Here is a 27,804-nt window from a genome sequence, read left to right on the forward strand (position 1 = left end):
ATAATATGCTTTGTCAGAAATTTAATAAAATCCTATAGCGCCTGGTTGGGTCAAGTGGCTAAGATGGCATTTGAGTTTATTATGGCCCTTGTAATCCTTATTTTAGTCAGAATATCTGTACATAGAGTTGATATTCCATAAGCAAAACTTGCTTAAGACCCTTTGGAATATGTGTGTTTGCATCTGGTTTATTTTGTGTCTGATAATAATAAAAATACTTAAATTTTCATCTTTGTTTAGAATAAACTAAACAATTTTTAACATGTACTAAGTAGAAATTGTACTACTTTTTCTGATTAGAAAAGAAGAAAGGAGACCAAACCAACCCTTAAGCCTCCAAAAATATCCTTTTATTTTGGAAGCTGAAAAGAGGAGAACTGAGCAACAGTACCAGACATATTGGAAAGGCCTGTTAGGATGAGAATACATGCCCTCCTTTTGTTTTTCTTCTGAACAACTGGATTCAGCATTATTTTCTTCCAGCTTACAAACATGGTTGTGTCTGGATGGCTAGTAGTTCACATTGGACTGATTTTCTAGTTCTGTAAAACTCTTCATCTGCATTATGGATTAGGAGCATTAACTTACTTCCTGCAGTGCACAGCTGGAAATCATTCTCTTCGGCAACATGTTGTTTTGTCCCATTTTTCTTTTATACCAGTGTGTTCCTACACACCCACATAGCTCAGGATTTCAGACAAGTATCTCCTTTTCTTCCTTGACATGTCTTAGAACATTTTAAATTGGCATGTTCTCTTTTGTCTTTCAAATGCTGAATTACTTGCAAACAGCTCTGTTTGCCTGCATGAGAATTTTTAAAAGTGCTCCACAGACCTAGAGACTGAAATGGAAAGTCAGAAACATTCAAACAGTTTCCTCTTATTCGTTTGAGAGGGGAGAGATGCTTGGCATAAGTGAGCAAGAGAAATATTGTGTATCAAGACTAGGATGACAGAAGGAGGCGGGGGGAGAAATGTGTATTGTATTACTGTAAAAAATATGTGATGATTTTTAAAAGTTATTTAAAAATTGAATATATTGGAGAGAATTCATTGACTGGATGACTTTCCCATAGCAAGTCTCCAAGTACTGTCTGTTATCAATTATGTTAACGATGGTCTTTGTGAGTTGGACTGTAGATGTTAACAACAAACATTATTTGAGAAATTAAAATACATATATTGATATTTAACATGTCTATCAATATCTCTGAATGTTAATGAAAAATATTATAGTATGCTAGGCACAGGTAGTGAAGACAGCTACTCGACAATATTCATTTAGTTTAATATTTTAACTGATGAAAACAAGAAAATATATTTAGGAATTCTTTTTGCCAAACTACATTAGGAAGATTTTCTTTCAAGATATGAGTTATATCACTGTCATTTTAAAATGGTGGTTCACCAAACGTCACACAGTTAAATATAATTAAGATAAAGAGCACGATGGAAACAAACAAATAAAATAAGCTAGAAGGAAACTTTCATCATGAAACATAATTAAAAAAAATTTTTTTTAACATCTTTATTGGAGTAGAATTGCTTTGCAATGGTGTGTTAGTTTCTGCTGTATAACAAAGTGCATGAATTTATTCTCATTCAATAAATTTAAATTTGAGTGCTATTATAGGCTAGCTAGTATTATCCCCATACTCAATAATGTTATAGACTGGAGATCCACTGTAAAAGATATTAAAGTTTCAGTGTGATAAGGGTTATAATAAAATATAAACTAAGTACTATGTAGACACCAAGAAGGTAATAACCAATTCTGTGTTGCAAAGTTGAGGAAACATTTTTACAGAGGTGTGGATATTTGAGCTGGGTCATGAAAGATGAGTAGATGACCATGTAAGCAAAAAAAGGAAAATGGTCTATGGACAAGATAATGTCATGACAAAGAATTTTCAAAGCACCTGATATATTTGTAAACAGTAAGATGTTAGTACTCTGGATGTGTAGGAAGGCATGAAAGAGGATGGAAACAGATGAGTTTAGAGAGGTAGATAGGGGCCTGATTATAAATGTTCAGATTACCAAGAAATTTGGCTGCTATGTTATAGGCAACAGATAACTCACAGAGGTTTTAAACAACAAGGTGATATGATCAGACTTAATTTTTAGGAAGGTAATTTCTCCAGCAGTTTGGAAGATGAATGGAAGTGGAGTCATGAAGGAAGACTAGTATGGGTGCTGTTGCATTAGATGTAAGATCAGATAGGATATGTTTACCTGAAAGGATAGATAGATAGATGGATAGATAGATAACATTAAGCTGCAGACAAAACAATTAATTGGAAGCAGAGATCTTAGAATTAAGATTAGAAGTAAGACATATTTGTCCTTAAAGTACCTTTTTTTTTTTTAACATTTTCTGGTTTCTGTGGAGTAACATTTTATTAATGCTGGTTTATGTTCACCTATTAGTAAGAATGACAGAGATTTGGGGGATGAAGATTACTGTGAATCAGTTACCAGTATTTTTGTAGATGGTCTTCATGAAGTCAGTCAACGGAGGTGAGCACTTAGAAAGGTTGGGTGACTTGGAATTTTTAAGATATGAGTGCCAACGAGAGGAACTGATTTGTAAGTAGCATTTAGAAGCCAGAAGGAGGCTATTTTTCCTTTCCCAGTGCTTCTAGGGATCCACTGGGGAAATCTATGAAGTGTCATTTTCAGAGGAAATCAAAGCTTCAATTACAATAAGCAGGTTGAAGGAGTGCTTTCTTAAAAAGGAACATTTGGTAATAAATTATAGGACTTGTAAAACTACGATGGAAGTTGGCCTGTGGGTGTGCATATAGAAGGGAAAAGGAGAACTAGATGACACAGAACTCAGGAATGATGTAGGAGGTGAGAAGGATTTTCATTTAGAGCAGGAAGAGGAGTGAGGCAGGGTGGATCTTTAATGATAAAATTAATTCTAATTTATTTGGGATTACAGTAATTGTGTTTGAAAATCAGCTGTGCCTTTTAGGTTCTGGGAGTTATTTTCCTCATTTGTAAAGCTCAAATTCGAAATAGTCTTGTTTTTCCTACTCTATAACAACCCTCTGGCTCTTCACCTAGAGAAACATTGCCTAAATCCTAAGGAACGAGTCTGAATTGTGCCACACAGCAGATCACTTACTGATATGTAAAATGCATTTCTCTGTGACTCACTTGTAGTTATTCAAAAGACAAACATGTATTAAATATGATGCTGTCAAAGTTCTTCATTTTTATAAAATAAAAGCTGGAAGAGCTGGAAAGCTGTACAGGAAAATAAATTCACCTGCTGTTTGCTGGCCAGCAGGTGTCTTGGAAAGACATTCAGCTGTTTTGCTAATTCAGGGTTTTCTTTCTCTCCATTCTTCTGATTCTGAACAGGATTGAAAACAGTTTCCCTTTGTAGTATCTAACCAGTTTTTACACATTTGATTTGACAAATGTCAAATTAAGATTCTATTGTTACTGGTATTGATAATTTATAAAAGCCAAAGAGAGACATGAATTATATATACATATATGTACATATATGTGTATGTGCGTATATGTGTATGTATGGTTATACACACAGATATATACTTATATATATTATTTCTTTTTTTTTTTTCTTTTTGGCTGCATTGGGTCTTCGTTGCTGCACGCGGGATTTCTCTAGTTATGGCGAGTGGGGGGCTACTCTTCGTTGTGGTGCGTGGGCTTCTCATTGTGCTGGCTTCTCTTGTTGCAGAGCACGGGCTCTAGGTACGTCGGCTTCAGTAGTTGTGGCACGCAGCCTCAGTAGTTGTGGCTTGCGGGCTCAGTAGTTGTGGCTCGCAGGCTCTAGAGTGCAGGCTCAGTAGTTGTGGCGCACGGACTTAGCTGCTCCACGGCATGTGGAATCTTCCCAGACCAGGGGACGAACCCGTGTTCCTTGCATTGGCAGGTGGATTCTTAACCACTGCACCACCAGGGAAGTCCTCCAATTTTTTTACTGATCTCATGTAATATTTTTTATTCTAGATATTGCGTTTTTCAGTTCCAGAATGTATATTTCATATTTTTTGTAGTTTCTATTCTCTATTTTTTAATATAAGCATTTTTGTGTGTGTGTCTTTCATCATAGTTATGAAAGCTGCTTAAAATTTTTTGTGTACTAATTCCAACATCTGGTTGATATCAGTGTTTGTCTCCATTCACTGCTTTTCTTCTAAGTACTGGTGGCATTTTATTGTTTCCTTGTAAGTCTATCTAATATTTTTTTGTAAAATTGCATTCTGGATGTTGTGAACAATCCATGGTAGAAAACTTAGGATTCTGATATGTTCTGAAGAATAATTATCGATCTTATAGTTTTGTGTTATACTGGTTAACTTATCTGGACTGAAACACTCTTGTCTTTCCTATGGAATGCAGCAACTATGATCACTGTTTTGTTCTTTTAGTCCAATCGGGGGTACTTAGAGTCTGCCTAGGGCATATGCATATCTGTTATTAATGAGAGATTAGGGAAGAGTTTATACACATATTTTGAGGTTCCCTGTCTGTGGCTTTCTTTTTTCCAGTATTTCTTCCTCACTTTACAGCAGCTGTGATCATTCTTGGTTCTGTTTTCTGATTCTTCAAGACAGTAAAGTTAAAAAAAAAAAAAAAAGACAGTGAAATTGTGGGTTTCTACTTGAGTTTTAGCCACCTTGAATGGGCAGTCTGAGACACATCCATTATCTTCCTTCTAAGAATACACATCCTCCTGGTTTAACTGTTTTGAGTTGTTCTTCAATGTCTTCAAGTATTTGAGATTTTTAAAAATGTATTTTATTTAGAATTCATAGCTGTTATCTGTGAGTGATTTAATTTAATAGGAGCTACTTCACAATTACTGAAAGTAGAACCTCCATATGCAGGTTTTATAGATGCTTCTGCCATTTAAAACCAAAATGTGGAGTTTTAAGGCAATCATCAAAATCATGCAAAATTGTATGAATAGAGCACAGTATGTGAGTAAGCAAATATAGTCTAAAAACATTCAAATAAAACAGTGACAATTTGGTGAATTTTTAAATGTTTGCCATATTGTAGCAAAATTTCTATTTTTCCCATGATGTAAATTTTTCTAGACTATTTACTAAATGTATATATTATAGAAAAGAATTTATTATATTATTCTCTATATAGTATACATATCCTAATCTCCAATAAAATATATAGTATAGGGAGAATAAATATTATTTGTTTTTTGTTTAGACTTTGTTCTTTAAGCCACAAATCCAACTAAATTTACTTAGTCTAGATACTATTCAGAAAAAAAAATGTCAGACATAATTATATTGGTAACGATGACTGGCTTTTATGTCATTAACATTACATGACCTCAAATTAAGAATTTAATTAAGAGGTTGTAAGTCAATACTCTATAAAGGTTCACCATCTATTTGTAGTTCATTTACACTTGCAATGTTTATATAATCTTAACCAAGTAACCCATATTGAATATAGCAATAAATATTGCTCTGCTGCTTTTGAATGGGAATAAATAGGTACAGTCTAATAGATTTAACTTATAATGAAAATGGGCTGCAATCTATAATACAACCTGCTGAAAATTCAGTAGAAGCTCAGATATTGAATGACTCTTCAAATTGGTCGTTAGAAACTACTTGGGGAACTTCCCTGACCAATACACTTTACTGATTTTTTAAAATAAACAACAAAATTGCTAATAAAATTTCAAAAGGCACCTGTTCCCTGATCACAAAGCAAGGCAATTAAATTATGAAAAGGTTAATTTTGAGCACATGATCAATAAATGTAACAGAAACAAATCAATGGAAAGAACTGGAAGAAAATAAATGTAAATTATATTAACATCTTTAGTTTATGATTGAAAAACTCTATGAAACAACAAAGGGGTGGTGACTGGGTAAGTTATTTCTTTTATTAAGTATGTAAATTGATAAGCTCTGCCAAGGACCAGGTTTTTCTTCCTGCCCTGATGAGAATTAGCCTTCTGAGTTAAAGAGCTGAGTTCAGATCTTAGTTATTGATCTTGGTAATTCATAACTTTGTGCATATTGTTTGTCTTCTCTGAGCTGCATTTTCTTCACTTGTAAAACGGGACTAATAAAATCTACATAATGGGGTTACTGGTGATTAAATCATATTAATGAATATGAAATAGCTTCTTAATGTTACTTCTATACTCATAATTCTTTTATAACCATGTCATTTTGCTCACATTTTATTCATTTAATGCTGTGGGTAATTTGGGATGTAATCCAATTCTATATTTTGGAACATACGACATAGAGGAAAATAATTTTCACCAGCCATCTTCCCATCTCGGCTCCCTCCCATGATTCCTCAGATCTGAGAAAGTCCAGGCCTACCCAGCTCCAATTAGGTCTCACAGGGCTGTACCAAAGCAGGGCATGAGGAGTCTCACCCATACCTACAAAACAGAACCCAAAGTCAGGGTCAAGGTCAAGACTAGGCAGAGGTGAGGGAGACAAAGATCACAGAGTAAAACTGACAATGTCCTGGGGCAGTTTTAGAGATATTGGCTCCTGCCTGACAAGGCTTTTGTGTAAGTAAAGTGGCTTTTGTTTGAAGAAGCTAGAAGGGGCTTAACTATCTAACTTCATCCTGCTGGCCAGCAAGGTGTTTTGACCTCTTAAGAACAGGATTCTCAGCATATTTCTTCCTTCCTACTACCTACTTTTTTAATACTATAAATTATAATTTTAAAGACCTAGAAGAAAATCCCACTAAAATTACAGTGACAAACAGGTAATGGTTTGGGTTGATATACATGTGAACCATTGTGCATACTCTGTGTATAATCTGTAGGTAGCTATACTATATCTATATCTACATCCATATCTGCATCTATATATGATCACATAATCTAACAGGTTAGAACAGTTACAAATTCAGTCCTCTTGTCAGTCACTTAGCATCCATATAAGCTTTCAGAATAAAGTCCATACTCATATAATATTCCCTCTGCCTCGTATGTTTGTTTTTTTCTTCTTCATCTTCTATATCAAAAACATTTCTATTTCTCCTCCAAGATTCAGATCAGGATCACTTCCCACAATAAGCCCATCTTAATAGTATTTTCATTCCCAAACCCCCAAACCTTTTATGGTATCTGGCATAGTATGTGCTCAACATGTTTTTGTTTTTTTTTATCATCTTTATTGGAGTATAATTGCTTTACAATGGTGTGTTAGTTTCTGCTTTGTAACAAGATGAATCAGTTATACATATACATATATCCCCATATCACTTCCCTCTTGCATCTCCCTCCCTCCCACCCTCCCTATCCCACCCCTCTAGGTGGTCACAAAGCACCCACCTGATCTCCCTGTGCTATGTGGCTGCTTCCCACTAGCTATGTATTTTACATTTGGTAGTGTATATGTGTTCATGCCACTCTCTCACTTTGTCCCAGCTTACCCTTCCCCCTCCCCATATCCTCAAGTCCATTCTCTAGTAGGTCTGCGTCTTTATTCCTGTCTTGCCCCTAGGTTCTTCGTGACCCTTTTTTTCCTTAGATTCCATATATATGTGTTAGCATACAGTATTTGTTTTTCTCTTTCTGACTTACTTCACTCTGTATGACAGACTCTAGGTCCATCCACCTCACTACAAATAACTCAATTTCGTTTCTTTTTATGGCTGAGTAATATCCATTGTATATATGTGCCACACCTTCTTTATCCATTCATCTGTCGATGGACACTTAGGTTGCTTCCATGTCCTGGCTATTGTAAATAGAGCTGCAGTGAACATTGTGGTACATGACTCTTTTTGAATTATGGTTTTCTCAGGGTACATGCCCAGTAGTGGGATTGCTGGATCATATGGTAGTTCTATTTTTAAGGAACCTCCATACTGTTCTCCATAGTGGCTGTATCAATTTACATTCCCACCAGCAGTGCAAGAGTGTTCCCTTTTCTCCACACCCTCTCCAGCATTTATTGTTTGTAGATTTTTTGATGATGGCCATTCTGACCGGTGTGAGATGGCATCTCATTGTAGTTTTGATTTGCATTTCTCTAATGATTAATGATGTTGAGCATTCTTTCATATGTTTGTTGGCAATCTGTATATCTTCTTTGGAGAAATGTCTATTTAGGTCTTCTGCCCATTTTTGGATTGGGTTGGCTCAACATGTATTTTATGAAATAATAATTGTATAGCTAAATGCAAAATAATGATGAATGACAGAAGAGAAACCTTATTTATTTAATAATAAATCATTTAGCAACCTAGAGAATACAATGTCTAAAGGTAGAGAGGTAATGTTCTAGGGATGATTGAATTATTTTAACATTTGTAACCTGACAAATTTCACAAAATGGCTGAAATGCAGAATGGAGGTTTCAGTAAGACTTGTGTCAATAACATGAAGATAACAGAAGACTTTTTTAAAAGTATGTTTTAGAGACAGGATTTTCTAATTATGTATTAGAGGTTAAAAATTAAGAAGATAGTTTTAGAATTCATATTTAAGACCCAGAAAGAAAAAAAAGTTTTGCTTGATAACACATGCTACTTATGTAGTGTACTTACTTAAGTCAGATATTTAATTATAACTGATTATTCCCTTTTCATTTAATTTAATGCTCTGGAAAACATCCTATCTGAATTTCATTTTAAAATGCAGCAAAATGATCCCACACACCTTCATTTGTTCATCTTTTTTAGGTTTATTCCCTGCTGTCCTGAATCTTGCTTCCAGTGCTCTCATCACCACAAATGCAACATGTGGAGAAAAAGGACCTGAAATGTATTGCAAATTGGTAGAGCACGTCCCTGGGCAGCCCGTGAGGAACCCTCAGTGTCGGATCTGCCATCAAAACAGCAGCAATCCACACCGTACGTATTTTAGGATGAATTTGTGTGGCACTGGGTAGGAGCTGTAATTGAGGATGTTGAGGTCAAAGTGCATTAAAGTCAAAGGGTTTGTGGTCCCCCAAATTTCTAGAACTTTACTTCCACTGTGAACCTTACAGCCCCTCTCTGTCACTTAACAACCGTTAGTGGAATTCCTTATGTGTAGTGGGTGTGGTGCTTGAAGAGAGTTTTCTAGCTGAAGACTTGTGGAAGTCCTTAAGTTTATCACTTGCAGAAGATTATCTGAAGATGTGGTTATTAATTCATGTTTTAGTCATTCAGTGGTCACTTATATGCCAGGTACTTTGCTGGGGATCCAACAGGAATAAGATGTGGACTCTGGCTCAGTTGAAGAAGTGGCAGAAAGCAGATTATTGCTGTGTAATGTGGTAGGTACCAAGGAAAGAATGAGCATAGGGGCTTTAGGGAGAAAGGGGAGGGTTACAAATTTAGTCCTGGTGTAGATGAAGGCTTGCCAGAAGTGACATCTAAACTGAGACCCAAGGCCAAATATGAGCTGAGCAGGCAAAGGGGAGACAGAGGGAAGAGAAGGAATGCCAGGAAGAGGTTTCAGAGTAAGGCAGAAAACAGTACTTGCTCAGGGAACTAACAGGTAGTTAGGAATGGCTGCAACTGAAGATGTCAGAGGGCAGAGGGTAGGGATGAGTCTGGTACAGGGCTGGAATCAGACTATATGGTTCTTAAACACCACAAGAAGAGCGTTTCAAGGAGAGGAGTCATACAAAGCCCTCTTGGGTGGCCTCTAGGAACCACACTGATATCTCAGACTCATTCATGCGTTTATTCAGCAAGCATTTGAACACCAGCTACTAGAAATGCATTCTACTGGAGCGGAGTGTTGAATCATACATAGTCCTTGACTTAAAGGACTTGGAGGGGGGAATAGGGGAAACAAAACTAAATTGAGTGCTAAGGGAACATCTAGAGATTCCTGGGAGAAAGTGACCATGTACTGAGAAAATAAGGGTTAGTAAGATGAAAAGGGGAAAAGTATTATATATATATAAAAAATACATAAATCTTGAAGGCATGAAATAGCATGATCTATTCAGAGAACTATAAGTAATTAGGTTTAATGAGTAAAGAGTTTATATGGAGAAGGGGAGAATGGTGTGAGATAATTCTAGAGATGGAGGTTGATTTATAGATATATTGATACATTGGGAAATCATCAAATATTGGGGAGATTAATAAAGTGAATAATGTCAATGAGGTGCTTTATAATAAAGTTTCACAATTATACTATTTTAAAATTTACTTAGTTTTTCTTCTCTTTTTAAAAAAAGTTATAATGCTCATAAAACGAAGAAAGCTTTCTCTCACAGTTTATATTTTTTAATCCCAAAAGGAAGTCGGGAGGCACTGTGCATTCTTTCTTGGAGCTGGTTAAAGGGAAGAATGCATAGTCCCTTCTCTATTATACAATTTAGAGATACTGAAAGCGTTAATATGTTTGGAGAACTGGGACTTTTATGAATACAATTGCTGGTCTTGTATATCACAGAATGTTAAACAAAAAGTTGAGAAACCAAAGATGGCAAGCATCAGAAACCTTCCTTGCCTGTTAAGTGACTCTGGTTGTTTTCTATGGTGTAGATTGTTATGGGTGTAGGAGTCGGGAATATTGGAACACATCCTATCTGTTTGCTGTTCTTGTACAAAACGTTTAGGGCAAAAGACCTAGGTCAGAGCCCTGGGGAAACATCAAAAGCAAGAAAATTGAGGTAAATAAATGAAAATAAAATGAATTAAAAAATAAATGAATTGATGGACTATGAGCTTTAGGTTCGTTAGAGAAGAGGATGAAGCCTGATAGGGAGAAATTGACATTGTTGCAAGAATTGGTGGCCTTGATGATTTCACAGAGAATGTGAGAAAGCCTGGAGGCATGGAATGGCTGGGAGGGAATGATGGGGGTGGTTGGGAGTGTGTATATGTGTGTTTAGGATGGGCTGGGCAGAGAAGGAGAGTTAGAGAAAGTATGAAAATCGTATATATGCGTGTTTGTGTGTGTGTGTGCGTATATACACGTATATGTATGTGTATATATGTATGGTTATCTATATATACATATGCATAAAATTGTATATAGAAGACAATTAAACAGATATTCTAAGCAGTAAACTCAGGGCTATACCTTAGGGTACATGTTATCAATGATGTAGAATTTCTAAGAAGGAAAACATCAGTGGGAACTGAAGTAGCAAGAGAAAGTTCCAAGAAGGGCTCTAAAAACCTGAATTACCTGAGATAAGAAGGAAAAGCATTCCAGGAAAGGAGAAAAAGCTGGAAATGTGTAAATAGACAGGATGGAAGGAAGGTGCAGTGATTCAGGTAGAAAATAATTGAGTGGACACTCTTGGTAGCAAAATCAGTGAGATGTATTCACCAAATTAAGTCTACGAGTGACTGTCACTCCCTTCTTCAGAGTTCAATATTCAGCGTCTTTCAGTGGGAGACATCTGTATTTAGGCAATCCCACCCCATATTTTCACTTTGGGACAAAAAAGTGAATAAACTGTTTTAGTAAAGCAAGACATATATGAGGTATGTTTTGTATTTCCCATTTTATTTAGTTGTGGTAAGTTTTTAAAACTTATCACAGCCTACATTTACTTTGATTAATTTAATTTCAAATTACCAGCTTCATTACATTTCAAAATCCTGTTTTGGAACCAGAAATTTAGAAAGAATAATACCCCACAAGAATAAAAAATCTAGCAATAATCCACATGGATATATTTTAGTAAAAGTTGAAGCAACAGATGATAAAATTCCACAGATTCACTGAACAGCTAGAATTAATCTGGAAGGTTGGTACTTAAGTACTATACAAAGAAAAGGAAATTTGCACCTCCTGACTGTTAATAGATTGTGCTTTCCAATTAAAATAGCAGTTTGAAAGATTTACTTCATCAGTGATTGCCTCGCCAATTTTCAGATGCACATAGCCTTTGGATTGACTTGAGTCACTATCCCTGTTGAGGATGTTATAAGTTTCTATCTCTTTTTAAATAAGGGAAGTATGCCAACAATTAATCAGTATTTTCAAATTAATTATGATTCAAGTTTCATAATGGGGATTATGGTTAATTGTTGATTCATCTCCCAGTCTTCCTTTTCATGACTAATTCTCATATCAATTTGACCTGAGGTGACAGATATCAAAATTTCCAATTAGATAGCTTCTCTCACAACTACCTTATGAGCCACAAGTATGATTTGGAAATGTGGTTGTGTGTGTGTTTTTCTATCACATTTTAAACCCACAATCTGTGAAGAAGATTCAGGAGGATGTTTAAGGAATGTTTGCTGTGATATTTATTTTTCTTCAGAAGCAGTGCCAGTAATATTTCATTTATGGTTCTGATTCCCAATGTGCCAATTTCAGCACCCACTCATACCACCAAGGACATTTATTTGATATTTAGTTATGCTTCTTGTATTTGTTGATGTTATAAAGGCCTAACACTTTCCCTAGCTTCAGCAGAACAAGTTAACTAGTGCTAATTATTAAATTTAGTCAGCAATTTCACTTTTCATTAATGAGATAAGGTGCCTCATCTCAGTGGACTGCTAATGTGATAAGACTTAGTACAAAACAAAGCCCATCCAGATGTTCAGCTGAATTAAGTAATTTACCAATAAAAATAGATTATTTTTGTCCTGTCTTATATACTCATGTTACCATAAGTAAATCAAAGATATAAGCCTTTATATTTTCAGTTAAACAGGTTATAGCAGACTATGTTAATAAAATTAATATGTAATAAAAATGTTCACAATCTGAAAAAAGCAAATTTAATGAATATTCAGTTTTTGTAAATTTTTTGAAGATGATTTTACTTTACTATCAGACTCCTATTGCACTGAGGACTTCTTTTTGCTTGGTTTTTATCTTCAAAAATTTTATTAAATGTAATTTGTCCCCAGTAAAGATTCAGAACCCTGCATATTTTGAACAGATGTATAATTAATTCTATGTATATGCATAATAATGGCTAGAATATTAATGGTTTTAATGTTCCTCTGGTAACCCTGTGAGTTGAGAGTTCCCATCCAATTACTGGTCCATGGCAAAATGAGAAAATGAAAACAAAATTCCAAATTTTTTATGAAGATAAAATGAATACCTTTCAAAGAATTATCCTTCATTTTAATATTATGTTGTTTTAAAACTTTTGTTGTTTTTAAATATCCTCCATTTTATGAAATAAGTGATATTTTAAATGATAGCAAGAGTAGGCTGAACGCTACTACTGAACGCTATTACTTTGAGAAATAAAGAGCTAGAACTCCTGTATCAAGTCCACAAATCTCTTTCACATACATTTAATTTTTTTTTTTTTACTTTTTTCTGAGAGTTAAGATTCTGGGTACCTGTGCTATGAGTGGAGTTATGTTATCCTCACTTCAAGAATGACACAGAGTTTAAGTGACTTGCCCGTGGTCAGTTAAGTTCTGAATGGTGGGTGCAGATAGGCTGTCCAGCTGCTCCTACTCCAGCACTTCATGATTCAAATCTTATGCTCTTTCATCACCATTATCATTAAAACACCTGGCTAGATTACATTACGTCCACAGATTGCAAGTAGTCCATGATTGTTCCTCATAGTGATATGGCTTGTTTATTATTTGAAATATTCCTTCAGTTTGCAAAAAAAGATTATGTTCTAATAAAGGGGTATTCTTAGGCCATTCATTTGAAACATCTTCCCAAGGAATTAGTGTTATAAAAGTTCTCACGACTGACACTCCAAAGCATAATTAATCAGAGTAGCAGGGGAGCTAACCTCCACTCTATTTACATTTCTGTGGGCAAATAGGCTGACGTCCAAGTGAGATGTTAGGAAGTTAAGAACTCTTACTGCAGCCCTAGGAATAGAAATAGGAACATCCCCAGCAAACTGCCCTCCTGCCTTCCTCACCCGTGCCTGAGCTGGGCCGGATCAGAGGAGGAACAAGTTCTGTTCCTCCTTACTTGGGAAATGAGAAGCACAGATGGCAGATAAGAACCAATGACTGCATCCAAAAAGGAACAAGAGCTTTGGCACTCCAGAGGTAATGGTTGCTGTTGTGAGATGCATGGAACTAAGTGGGAGGAGATGAAGAATGTGTGAGTTTTGAGGATTGTAAGAAGGAACTGTGGGGGGAGGTGGCAACGATCGTCCACACCTCCTGTTTTTTATTGCCAGTCTCCTTTTTAATTTTCACAATACGTCCTGTTCTCATGTATCTGGAGTAAAGGCAAGGGGAGATCCATGTTTAGTTAGTAGGATGGAGTTTCATGTGCCAAGCTCTCTTTGCTTGCTTTTATTGTCCATACCCCTCCACTGAGTTAGTGATTATGGGGACAGGCATCGCTGGATGGGAGATTTGGAGTATCTTTCATTATATTTTTAAATAGTGGTTTAAATAGAAAGTTGGCAGATTGAGGACTGACTGCAAAAAGCCTCATAGGATGGATTTGACAGCATTTTCTATTAAAACCAGATACATATTGAATTGCCCAAGTCCTGGTAATAATGTATGTGTCAGAAGGGCAAATCTTCAAGTACCTTTCAACCACAATTCAGGATTTTATGTTTCTGTTCAAAAAGTTGATGTCATACTAGAGCTGCCTCAAACAGTAGAGTTTTTGCTTCTTTGAATGACTGACACACCAATTAGACTTCAAATTCATTTCTTCACACTTAGTTTCTATAGTTATCTTTAGAGTTGCCCGTTTCCGTTGATGGCCAGAGTGCTGCACAGTTTCTTCTCTTATAGTCTTTAACCATTTCACACTACCTTGCGGAGCGCTGTGAAAAAGTCGACAGTAACCAAATTCTGTTAAAGATATGAATTGTTCTCTCTTTATGTTACTTTAATGTTTGACCTTCACATGATGATGGTTTTAACTTAGTTTTACTTTTTACTTTAAAAAAACAGCTATAAATTCTTCATATGATCTTTTCTTCTTTCACATGCTGCTGCTGACTCAATAGTGAGACACCCGATTACAAATGCTATTGATGGAAAGAACACTTGGTGGCAGAGTCCCAGTATTAAGAATGGAATCGAATACCATTATGTGACAATTACACTGGATTTACAGCAGGTATTATGCCTTTTTTTACTTTTCCACTTTGAAATTGGATCTTGGATTTGCTATTTGTGTAGTTAGCAGTTCTTGGGTGAAAGGATACTCTTTCTTATTACCCTCCATTGTTTTCTTGATACAGTGAACAAAGGGGCTTATTCATTTAGTAAATTGCTATTTAAAAATATTTGGCATTTATTTCTAAAGCACAACTATTTGGGTTGGCCCAGAAGTTCATTCGGTTTTTTCCATAACATCTTACAGAAAAACCCAAACTCACTTTTGGGCCAGCCCAATAAAATGAATTCGCGTGAGAGGTTTAGAACTGAATTAGGAGCTGACTCTGTTCTGGCCAATGAGAGTTAATGATAAAAATGTTGATCAATGAAATCTTACATAAAGAAAATATAATAGTGCCATTTTAAAACTTTTAAAATAGTAGAGTGCTGCCACTCTGCTCATGGTGGGTGTATGAAAAGGTTCTTGGATAACAGGACTCATGAGTACATTGCCTCTCATTACTGGGAGTTGAGCAAGATGTGACGGTTGATTCTTAAAGTTGGGCCAGTAATGAGGTAACAAGCCTTGTAGTTGTATAAAATTGATGTTAGAAGTTGTTAGAGTTTGTGGTACGTAGGTATAGTGCCTTCTACCTTAATTTTTTTCTTCTTTCTGTTTACAGTATTCAGGTCAGGTGGAAAGTATTCATCAAGAATTATTTAGGCTTGCAAATAGGATGGAGTCTGGAAAAATGTTCCCATATTTTACTGTTATTCCAAATACAAAAGTTTATTTGATTGACTGAAGGCTGAGACTGGAAATGTTGAACTTAGATGACTTTTTTAACTCAACCTGTTCCTCTCTCACTCTCTGGGATAGCATAGGAAAGGTACTTAGGCATTCCTCCCTGACCCAGTAGAGGCAGAGCAGCAAAGGGGCTTGGGGTTAGTGGAGAGGATATGGCTAAAATAGTTAATGACAGATACCGTAACTGCAGAGCTTGCGTTTCCACATGTGATCACAGTGGAGGAAAGCACTAGCCAGTGGGGGTTTGTCACCTTCTCAGGAGGCTAGATAGGCACCAGGCATTTCCCTAATGGATGCTGTTTATCATCAATAGGATACGAACTACCCACTTCAGGTTTGAGGCCCATTTTGGCCAGGGGGCACATATTCAGGAATTGCAAAGGGCCAGTTAGTGGGTCTCACAGCAGGTACTCTTTCCACCCACTTGGGACTCCTCAGGACTTGAGCAACAGGGTAGCAGCAGGGACTCAGTGCTGCAGCTAAACTGCCAACTGGTATGTATTTATTTCTACCCATACCAGCAGCTGAATGTCAGCCTTGAGTTAACAGTATTTCTCAGGAAATCTCAGAGCACAATCAGGGAAAGCAGGCAAACTACTACGTTGATCAATTATGCTTTAGTTCAATGAAGTCTTATGCATGAACTTCCTGAAAATCCTAGCCTCGAAATGGACTTTATCCCTCTCTGGATAAAGACAACTTGGTCCTTTGCCAGTCACAGCAGTTGTCCCCCATCATGTGGTCGTTGAAAGTTGCAATCCAACTTTCCAATCAGGAGTGAGTCTGCTGTCTATTACCTTGGGTCATCTCCTGGGATAGGGAATCAGTAAATAGTGATGGTTCATTGCTCTGGTTTACTTTCTGCCTATTCTTTTAAATCACACATGGAGCAGGAGACTCAATTGTTAATATAATTTGCACAAGTCACTTATACTATCCTTTGAGCTCAACCCTCTTCCCTTTTAGTTTAATGGCCTTCAGAGGTGTGAATATTCAAGACATCTTTTATAGTTCAGTCTTCATAACAAGTGGCAGGAATCTGTTTATAAGATCAGTTTACCGGTCTCCAGAGTCTGGAGTACACCTCATGGAAGTGGCACAGATGTGTCCTCGTATGGCCTCATATCCCAGAATGGCACCCACCCATGCCCTTATGCACTTCAGCCCTCTCTTACCTCCTGTAAATCAACTCATCATGTGTTTAAGAGAAGCAGAACACAGCCTATAAAATAAAATAAATCCTTATTTCTACTTGTCTCAAGATTTTAATTTAGTCAATGATTTAATAATGTAAAAAGCTAAGCAGATTTTGTAATCAGATTTTATAAGGGAATTCCACAGACAGAAAGGGGAATTAGACCTCTTATTTAGCCTCAGGCTTTGGAGGAACAAACTGTGGAACAGGTTCTTAAACCTATTCAATTAAGGGGCAAATCTGCAGGAAGTCATGTTACAATGCATTGGCAACAGAGAAAATGTGGACATCCTTATTATATCATTTACTTCTTACAATTAGCTGATAAGGCAGCTAGTATTATTACCCCTCTTTAATAGTTGAAGAACACTAAGACTTAGAAAAATTAAGTGACTTGGGCTTCTTACTAAAGTCTTTTATGGACAGGGCTGGGATTTCATCCGGAGCTGTATGAATCCAGACGCCAAACTATGCCAGTATTTCCTAAACTGGGATTGGAAGACCTAATTTAGGGAGAATTTTTGGTATATAATTTCAAGGGGTCCATACATTGTTTGGGTTTAAGGAATACTGGGTTATCATCTCCTGGCTTACACAGGAGAATATAGCCAAAGTCTGTTTTGTCATAAAACAAGGACTAGATCTCTCATTTTCTACTACACTTTAGCATATCTCTAAAACAGCATAACTTCAGTCTTTTTCACCTACAGCATGAAGGATTAATAGGTTTTTCATCATAATATGAGCTATTATTCAGCTGGGAGGCAAGGGCAGTAGTTTCATAATGAATAGGTAAATATCACTAAATGTTTGTTTGTCATTCATTCAGCAAGAGATTTGACCATTTATTAGTTCTCCTTTTTATTTTGAGATGCATGAATTTCAACAAGTGCCGGTTTTTTGTTGTTGATATATACTTGGCTCCTCTGTGGAATACTTTTAATAAGCTACTATTTTAAATAAAGTTCACCATTGGATTTCCTTGATTGAATCATTACAGATTACACTGGGAAATTTCTTTTACGTTTTATCATTCAAGATGAGCCCTAGAAAAATATAACTTACTGAGAAGAAAGTAGGTACTTATTTTATAGATGGTTTTTAGATTTTTATTACTAAGGGATTATTAACTTTTCCCAATACTACTATTTACTCACAGCATATCTTGAGCAAATAATTTAATCATGCTGTGCCCCAAGTTCTAGATTAGTAAAATAAATATTATAATATCATGGCAAGAAATTGAAATAACGATAATAGCAATACAACTAAATTACATCTGACAATTACAGTTATCATGAAGACCTACTATCAGCATAATCTCAAAGAGAAGCTTAGCTGTTCCAATGATGTGTAGGCAAAACCCCAGTATAGTGGTAAATAAAAATATACATAAATTTAAAAGACAATAATAGGAAATTGAAGGTTAATAGGATGTCCAAAATATTCCATTTTAGTCCCTTTCCAACCGGATTTTCATGACAATATATATTATAATATATGATCTCATTTTATTACTTTTAAAAATCTGGTCATTTTTAGGGCTTCCCTGGTGGCGCAGTGGTTGAGAGTCCGCCTGCCGATGCAGGGGACACGGGTTCGTGCCCCGGTCCGGGAAGATCCCACATGCCGCAGAGCGGCTAGGCCCATGAGCCATGGCCGCTGAGCCTGCGCGTCCGGAGCCTGTGCTCCGCAACGGGAGAGGCCACAACAGTGAGAGGCCCGCGTACTGAAAAAAAAAAAAAAAAAAAAAAATCTGGCCATTTTCTTAGGCTTTCCCTTTGATTTGTTTAGGAAGAAAGTTGATTGGCAAGTGGGTTAAAATACAGAGGGGCAGCTTTTTAATAGACCTTTAAAAAACGTACATTGAGTCATATTCACTCCTGGATAATCCAGGTATGCCATGGAATTAGTTATGCTCATGTGTAGGAATCTCCTTTATCTCAATACATAATTCCCTTCTCTTCCTGGTTTATCCCCCAAAACTAAAAATGCATTTATCAAGAAAAATTGTCTTACAGCTACAGAGATCAAGTTCCACATGTTCTTGACCTAAATGTTTTATTCGTTGACCTTATAGAGACATATCTAGTGAGATAGGTTAACAGTTTAAAGTGAGAGTTGTGTTTTGGAGGAGGATGAATTAATATTTCTATACAAATATTGTTATACTTTTGGAATGTGTGTGAATAGCATAAAACCATTTTTCCTTGAACTGTTAATAATTAATCCCTCATATAATAATAAAGCATGAAAAAAGTGAGATAGATACAATTAATTATTAAATATTCAACAGGTAGAAAGAAGTATAAATGACATTCCTACATTTAATAACCCATTATCTAAATAAGGAAGATACACGTGATATATTAAAAAGCGAAACAAGATTTACATAGCTCTGGTTGAATATGGTTCTGTTCAATACAGTCTATTTGATCCGTCTCCTGGAGACAGAGCTCTATGAAGGATTTAGCCCAGGGCATGGTGATTAGATGTATTCCCCTGTTGTCCTTCTGGATTGAGCATTCTTGAAGGCAGAGTTCTCAGACTGTTTCTACCCACCATGGCACTCAGCATCTAGCAGGAACTCAGCAGATTTGATGAAAGAATGGTTCATGGTTGCTCTTCAAATCACTGAATTTTTTCTTGGTATTATTTGCATCACTGCTAAATTGATGAATATAAAACTAACTACAGTGGAGATTATAATCTACACGTTCAAAATGTCCTACATGATACGTCTTGTTTAGTATAGCAGAATATAATTAAATATAATATAATATAATTCTTTACCTGCTTTAGTTTTTTTTTAAGATCATTGATTCAATGTCACAAGTAGGATCTGTGGTTAATTAGAAAGTGTAACCTCTCTCACTAAATGAATTTGTGCTGATCTTTTAATCATTAATAAAGGTGACTACCAGCTTTACTGTCTGTATTGTGCAGAGCATTAGTTGTAATTTTCTCCCCTTCAGTCTACTTTCAACACTGCACTCACATCGATTTTAGTACCAAATTGGATCAGATCACTCCTTCCACTAAAACCCTCTAATGGCACTCAGTAGAAAAAGCACAATTACCCACAAGAATTTACCTCACCCCCTTTCATCCCTGGCCTCAATCTCCCCTCTTCAGTTGCCCCACTGGCTACTTCACTGAGTCTTGAAGTCCTTTGCACTTGCGGTTCCTTGTGTTGGAATTATTTTCCCTAATTTCCATACAGTCTGTTTCATTTCCTTTGGATTTTTATTCAAGTGTCATGTTCATAGCAAGGACCTCCTTGATAATCCTATTGAAAATTACAAATCCCTCCCTATTTCCTAACCCATTTCCCTGCTTTATTTTTCTCCATAAAGTACATGGCTGTCTAACTTACTACATGTATTTTACTACAGCTCTTCCTCGACTTATGATGGAATCACATCCCAATAAACTGATTGCAAATTGAAAATATTGTAAGTTAAAAATGCATTTAATACACCAAACATCATAGCTCAGCCTAGCCTACCTTAAACATGCTCAGAACACTTACATTAGCCTACAATTGGGCAAAACCACCTAACACAGGCATACTTTATAATAAATTGTTAAATATTTCACCAATAATTTATTGAATGCTGTACTAAAAATGAAAAACAGAATGGGTGTGTGGGTACAAAGTGGTTGAAAGTGTATCAGTTGCTTACCTTCCTGATCCCGTGGCTGACTGCGTCTTGCTGCTCACGGCCACTGCCCAGCATCACAAGAGAGCATCATACCACATATTGCTAGCCTGGAAAAGATACAAATTCAAAATCTGAAGTGAAGCATAGTAAGTCCAAGACCATCTGTATTTATATTGAATGTTGTTTATCTCCCCATTTAAAATGCAATTTTCATGAGAGTGGAGATAGTTGTTTGTTGTTTTTTTGAATTGCCGCATTCTAAGCACTTGGAGTAATACACAGCATATAAGAGGTACTCTATAGATTTATATTAAATGAATAAATGATTGAATGAATAAACAATCAAAACACCAATTCATAGTGTAAGAATCATATTAAAGCTGAAAATGAAACAAAGGAAGAAATATTCTTACTGTATTTCTTATGATAAAATATGCTATGCATTTTCAAATTTATGATTTCTCCTTTAAGTCTCCGGCTAAATAGCATGAAGTAAATTTTCTCACTAATCCTTTTACTAAACATGTTCTAAACTTCGGTCATATTTGTCACTCTCTGTGTGACTTTACCACATTTATAGCTTTATTTGGGAAAAGCAGATTTTAATCAATTTAACTCTTCATTTGTAACAGAGAAGTCTAGGACTGTAATTTTTTAATTGATATTTTAAAATTTCCCAGTTGAAAAAAGTAGAAGTATAAAAGGGGGAAAGTGCCACCAGAATGCTGTTTAAACAAGATTCTAGACAAAAGATATTACGTATTTTGATATAAATAGCTAATAAACTAAATTCTAGCAATATCATGAAAACGTAAATGTTTTGGAGATGCAGATCCTATTTCAAATGGTGTCAAGATGACTACCCTGGAAAATGATTCTTGAAACCAGGGAATAAATTCATGAATTTTTTAAAAATAGAAATAATAATACATAATTAAAAGATCTGTTAAATATCTGTGGGAAAAGATCTGTTAAAAATTTTAAATCATACTGATTCTGTTATGCAAAGTCTGAAGAGGACTGACTAAAAGAGACTGAATGTGGGCAATTTTTCACAGCTGTCTGATGACTTTCACACATGAAACAACTGTATTTCCTCATGTTGGTGGAATATTGTGTATTGTCCCATTTTATTCTTGAAGTCTAAGTTTTTACTTATTATATTTATATATGCTTATATATATAATTATACTTATATATAGTTATATATCATATGCATATATAAATTAGAGTTTTTTCCTAGAAGTTGACTGTATATTTAAGTTATGTGATAGCATGTGTGTTTTAATTTGTAGATGATACATGTTTTCAGTATGACCCTGAGTCTTAAAAATACTAAAATGGCAAGAAGGATGAGCAAGAGGCTAAGGAGAAAGGAGGAGATATAATTTTGCCCACTTCCATTTCCCGACCTATCACTTATTAGCTCATTTACCTTAGGTAAATTGTCCTACTTTTATACTCCTCAATATGGTCATATGGAAAATGGAATCAATAGCACCACTTCTTTCTTAAGAAGACTGTTATAGGGTAAAGTGATGTAATATGGGCAAATAGCCAAGCACACTGCTACACAGTAGTTAATAGTAAGTAATAGGTCCTGGCCTTCTACACTGATAATAATGCTGAGCAGAGAACAAATGGGCTAGAGTAGTAATGAGAGTGACTTGAAAAAGCAAAACAAGGGGACTTCCCTGGCAGTCCAGTGGTAAAGACTTCGCCTTCCAATGCAGAGGGTGTGGGTTCGATCCCAGGTCAGGGAGCTAAGATCCCGTATACCTTGCAGCCAAAAACTAAAACATAAAACAGAAGTAGTATTGTAACAAAATCAATAAAGAGCTGCCTGGCTCGTGGCCTCCCGAGAGCAAGGTTCTTGGTGCTCTGACTGGGTGTCAGGCCTGAGCCTCTGAGGTGGGAGAGCCGACTTCAGGACATTGGACCACCAGAGACCTCCTGGCCCCACATAATATCAATCAGTGAGACCTCTCCCAGAGATCCCTGGCTCAACACTAAGACCCAGCATCACTCAACGATGAGCAAGCTCCAGTGCTAGACACCCCATGTCAAACTACTAGCAAGACAGGAGCACAACCCCACCCATTAGCAGAGAGGGTGCCTAAAATCATACTAAGTTCACAGACACCCCAAAACATACCACCGGACTTGGTCCTGCCCCTCAGAAAGACAAGATCCAGCCTCATCCACCAGAATACAGGCACGAGTCCCATCCACCAGGAAGCCTACACAACCCAGTGAACCAACCTTAGCCACTGGGGGCAGACACCAAAAACAATGGGAACTACGAACCTGCAGCCTGAGAAAAGGATTTGTCAAACACAGTAAATTAAGCAAAATGAGAAGACAGAGAAATACGCAGCAGATGAAGGACCAAAGTAAAAACCCACCAGACCAAACAAATGAAGAGGAAATAGGCAGTCTACCTGAAAAAGAATTCAGAGTAATGATAGTAAAGATGATCCAAAATCTTGGAAACAGCACGGAGAAAATGCAAGAAAAGTTTAACAAGGACCTAGAAGAACTAAAGAGAAAACAAACAATGATGAACAATACAATAAATGAAATTAAAAATTCGCTATAAGGAATCATGATGAACAACACAATAAATGAAATTAAAAATTCTCTATAAGGAATTAATAGCAGAATAACTGAGGCAGAAGAATGGATAAGTGACTTGGAAGATAAAACAGTGGAAATAACTACCGCAGAGCAGAATAAAGAAAAAAGAATGAAAAGAATTGAGGACATTCTCAGAGACCTCTGGGACAACATTAAACGCACCAACATTAGAATTATAGGGATCCCAGAAGAAGAAGAGAAAAAGAAAGGGACTGAGAAAATATTTGAAGAGATTATAGTTGAAAACTTCCCTAATATGGGAAAGGAAATAGTCAATCAAGTCCAGGAAGCGCAGAGAGTCCAGAGAGTCCATACAGGATAAATCCAAGGAGAAACACACCAAGACACATAGTGATCAACCTATCAGAAATTAAATACAAAGAAAAAATATTAAAAGCAGCAAGGGAAAAGCAACAAATAGCATACAAGGGAATCCTCATAAGGTTAACAGCTGTTCTTTCAGCAGAAACTCTGCAAGCCAAAAGGGAGTGACAGGACATATTTAAGGTGATGAAAGGGAAAAACCTACCGCCAAGATTACCCAGCAGGATCTCATTCAGGTTCGATGCAGAAATTAGAACCTTTACAGACAAGCAGAAGCTAAGAGAATTCAGCACCACCAAACCAGCTTTACAACAGATGGTAAAGGAACTTCTCTAGGCAGGAAACACAAGAGAAGGAAAAGACCTACAATAACAAACCCAAACAATTCAGAAAATGGTAATAGGAACATACATATCAATAATTACCTTAAATGTATTGGACTAAATGCTCCAACCAAAAGACATAGACTGGATGAATGGATACAAAAACAAGACCCATATATATGCTGTCTACAAGGGACCAACTTCAAACCTAGGGACGCATACAGACTGAAAGTGAGGGGTTGGAAAAACATATTCCATGCAAATGGAAATCCAAAGAAAGCTGGAGTAGCAATTCTCATATCAGACAAAATAGACTTTAAAATAAAGACTATTACAAGAGACAAAAAAGGACACTACAGAATGATCAAGGGATCAATCCAGGAAGAAGATAATAACAATTGTAAATATTTATGCACCCAACATAGGAGCACCTCAATACATAAGGTAAATTCTAAGAGCCATAAAATGGGAAATTGACAGTAACACAATAAGAGTAGGGGACTTTAACACCTCACTTTCACCAATGGACAGATCATCCAAAATGAAAATAAATCAGGAAACACAAGCTTTAAATGACACTTTAGACAAGAGGGACGTAATTGATATTTATAGGACATTCCATCCAAAAACAACAGAATACACTTTCTTCTCAAGTGCTCATGGAACATTCTCCAGGATAGATGATATCTTGGGTCACAAATCAAGCCTTGGTAAATTTAAGAAAATTGAAATCATATCATTTCTGACCACAATGCTATGAGACTAGATATCAATTACTGGAAAAAAACTGTAAAAACTACAAACACATGGAGGATAAAAAATACGCTCATAAATAACCAAGAGATCACAGACGAAATCAAAGAGGAAATCAAAAAATACCTAGAAACAAATGACAGTGAAAACATGACAACCCAAACCTATGGGATGCAGCAAAAGCAGTTCTAACAGGGAAGTTTATAGCATTACAATCCTACCTCAAGAAACAACAGATGTCTCAAATAAACAACCTAACCTTGCACCTAAAGCAATTAGAGAAGAACAGAAAAACCCCAAATTTAGCATTAGGAAAGAAATCATAAAGATCAGATCAGAAATAAATGAAAAAGAAATGAAGGAAACTTTAACAAAGATCAATAAAACTAAAAGCTGGTTCTTTGAGAAGATAAACAAAATTGATAAACCATTAGCCAGACTCATCAAGAAAAAAAGGAAGACTCAAACCAACAGACTTTGAAATGAAAAAGGAGTGGTAACAACTGACACTGCAGAAATACAAAGGATCATGAGAGATTACTACAAGCAACTATGTGCCAATGAAGTGGACAACCTGGAAGAGTTGGACAAATTCTTAGAAAAGCACAACCTTCTGTGACTGAACCAGGAAGAAAGAGAAAATATAAACGGACCAATCACAAGCACTGAAATTGAAACTGTGATTAAAAATCTTCCAACAAACAAAAACCCAGGACCAGGTGGCTTCACAGGCGAAGTCTGTCAAACATTTAGAGAAGAGCTAACACCTATCCTTCTCAAACTCTTCCACAATATAGCAGATGGAGGAACACTCCCAAAGTCATTCTACGAGGCCACCATCATCCTGATACCAAAACCAGGCAAAGATGTCACAAAGAAAGAAAACTACAGCCCAATATCACAGATGAACATAGATGCAAAAATCCTCAACAAAGTACTAGCAAACAGACTCCAATAGCACATTCAAAGGATCATACACCATGATCAAGTGGGGCTTATCCCAGGAATGCAAGGATTCTTTAATATACACAAATCAATCAATGTGATACACCGTATTAACAAATTGAAGGAGAAAAATCATATGATCATCTCAATAGATGCAGAAAAAGCTTTTGACAAAATTCAACACCAATTTATGATAAAAACCCTCCAGAAAGTAGGCATAGAGGGAACTTTCCTCAACATAATAAAGGCCATATATGGCAAACCCACAGCCAACATAATAAAGGCCATATATGACAAACCCACAGCCAACATTGTCCTCAATGGTGAAAAACTGAAACCATTTCCACTAAGATCAGGAACAAGACAAGGTTGCCCACTCTCACCACTATTATTCAACATAGTTTTGGAAGTTTTAGCCACAGCAATCAGAGAAGAAAAGGAAATAAAAGGAATCCAAATTGGAAAAGAAGAAGTAAAGTTGTCATTGTTTGCAGATGACATGATACTATACATAGAGAATCCTAAAGATGCTACCAGAAAATTACTAGAGCTAATCAGTGAATTTAGTAAAGTAGCAGGATGCAAAATCAATGCACAGAAATCTCTTGCAGCCCTATACATTAAATGATGAAAAATCTGAAAGAGAAATTAAGGAAACACTCCCATTTACCACTGCAATAAAAAGAATAAAATACCTAGGAATAAACCTACCTAAGGAGACAAAAGACCTATATGCAGAAAACTATAAGACACTGATGAAAGAAATTAAAGATGATAGAAAGAGATGGAGAGATATACCATGTTCTTGGACTGGAAGAATCAACATTGTGAAATTGACTATACTACCCAAAACAATCTACAGATTCAATGCAATCCCTGTCAAACTGCCAATGGCATTTGTCACAGAACTAGAACAAAAGATTTCACAATTTGTATGGAAACACAAAAGACCCTGAGTAGCCAAAGCAATCTTGAGAAAGAAAGGCAGAGCTGGGGGAATCAGGCTGCCTGACTTCAGACTATGCTACAAAGCTACAGTAATCAAGACTATGGTACTGGCACAAAAACAGAAATGTAGATCTGTGTATCAGGATAGAAAGCCCAGAGATAAACCCACACATATGGTCACCTTATCTTTGATAAGGGAGGCAAGAGTATACAATGGAGAAAAGACATCCTCTTCAATAAGTGGTGCTAGGAAAAGAGGACAGCTACATGTAAAAGAATGAAATTAGAACACTTCCTAACCCATACACAAGAGTAAACTCAAAATGGATTAAAGACCTTAATGTAAAGCCTGAAACTCTAAAACTCTTAGAGGAAAACATAGGCAGAACACTCTATGACATAAATCAGAGCAAGATCCTTTTTGACCCAGCTCCTGGAGAAATGGAAATAAAAACAAAAATAAACAAATGGGACCTAATGAAACTTCAAAGCTTTTGCACAGCAAAGGAAACCATAAACAAGATGAAAGACAACCCTCAGAATGGGAGAGAATGTTTGCAAACAAAGCAACTGACAAAGGATTAATCTCCAAAATATACAAGCAGCTCATGCAGCTCAACAGCAAAAAAGCCAACAACCCAATCCAAAAATGGGCAGAAAACCTAAATAGACATTTCTCCTAAAAATATATACAGATGGCCAACAAAGACATGAAAGAATGCTCAACATCACTAATCAGCAGAGAAATGCAAGTCAAAACTACAATGAGGTGTCACCTCACACCAGTCAGAATGGCCATCATCAAAAAATCTACAAACAATAAACACTGAAGAGGGTGTGGAAAAAGGGGATCCCTCTTGCACTGTTGGTGGGAATGTAAATTGATACAGCCACTATGGAGAACAGTATGGAGGTTCCTTAAAAAGCTAAAAATAGAACTACCATATGACCCAGCAATCCCACTACTGGGCATATACCCTGAGAAAACCATAATTCAAAGAGAGTCATGTACCACAATGTTCATTGCAGCACTATTTACAATAGCCAGGACATGGAGGCAACCTAAGTGTCCATTGACAGACAATGAGTAAAGAAGATGTGGCACATATATACAATGGAATATTACTCAGCCATAAAAAGAAACGACATTGAGTTATTTGTAGTCAGGTGGATGGACCTAGAGTCTGTCATACAGAGTGAAGTAAGTCAGAAAGAGTAAAATAAATACTGTATGCTA

The 27,804-nt window shown here is 36.3% G+C and overlaps 1 protein-coding gene across 1 annotated transcript in view; it reads left to right on the top strand.

Moving 5' to 3' along the window:
* Positions 1–27,804, top strand: part of LAMA2 (laminin subunit alpha 2) — a 606,143-nt gene that overhangs the window by 147,701 nt on the left and 430,638 nt on the right. The window contains exons 2-3 of the mRNA XM_060283517.2: positions 8,679–8,849; positions 14,876–14,988. Coding sequence (XP_060139500.2) covers positions 8,759–8,849; positions 14,876–14,988 — 204 coding nt within the window. The 5' untranslated portion in view covers positions 8,679–8,758. The remainder of the gene's footprint in view (positions 1–8,678; positions 8,850–14,875; positions 14,989–27,804) is intronic.

Source organism: Globicephala melas, chromosome 14 (assembly GCF_963455315.2).
Source record: "Globicephala melas chromosome 14, mGloMel1.2, whole genome shotgun sequence".
Lineage (NCBI taxonomy): Eukaryota > Metazoa > Chordata > Mammalia > Artiodactyla > Delphinidae > Globicephala > Globicephala melas.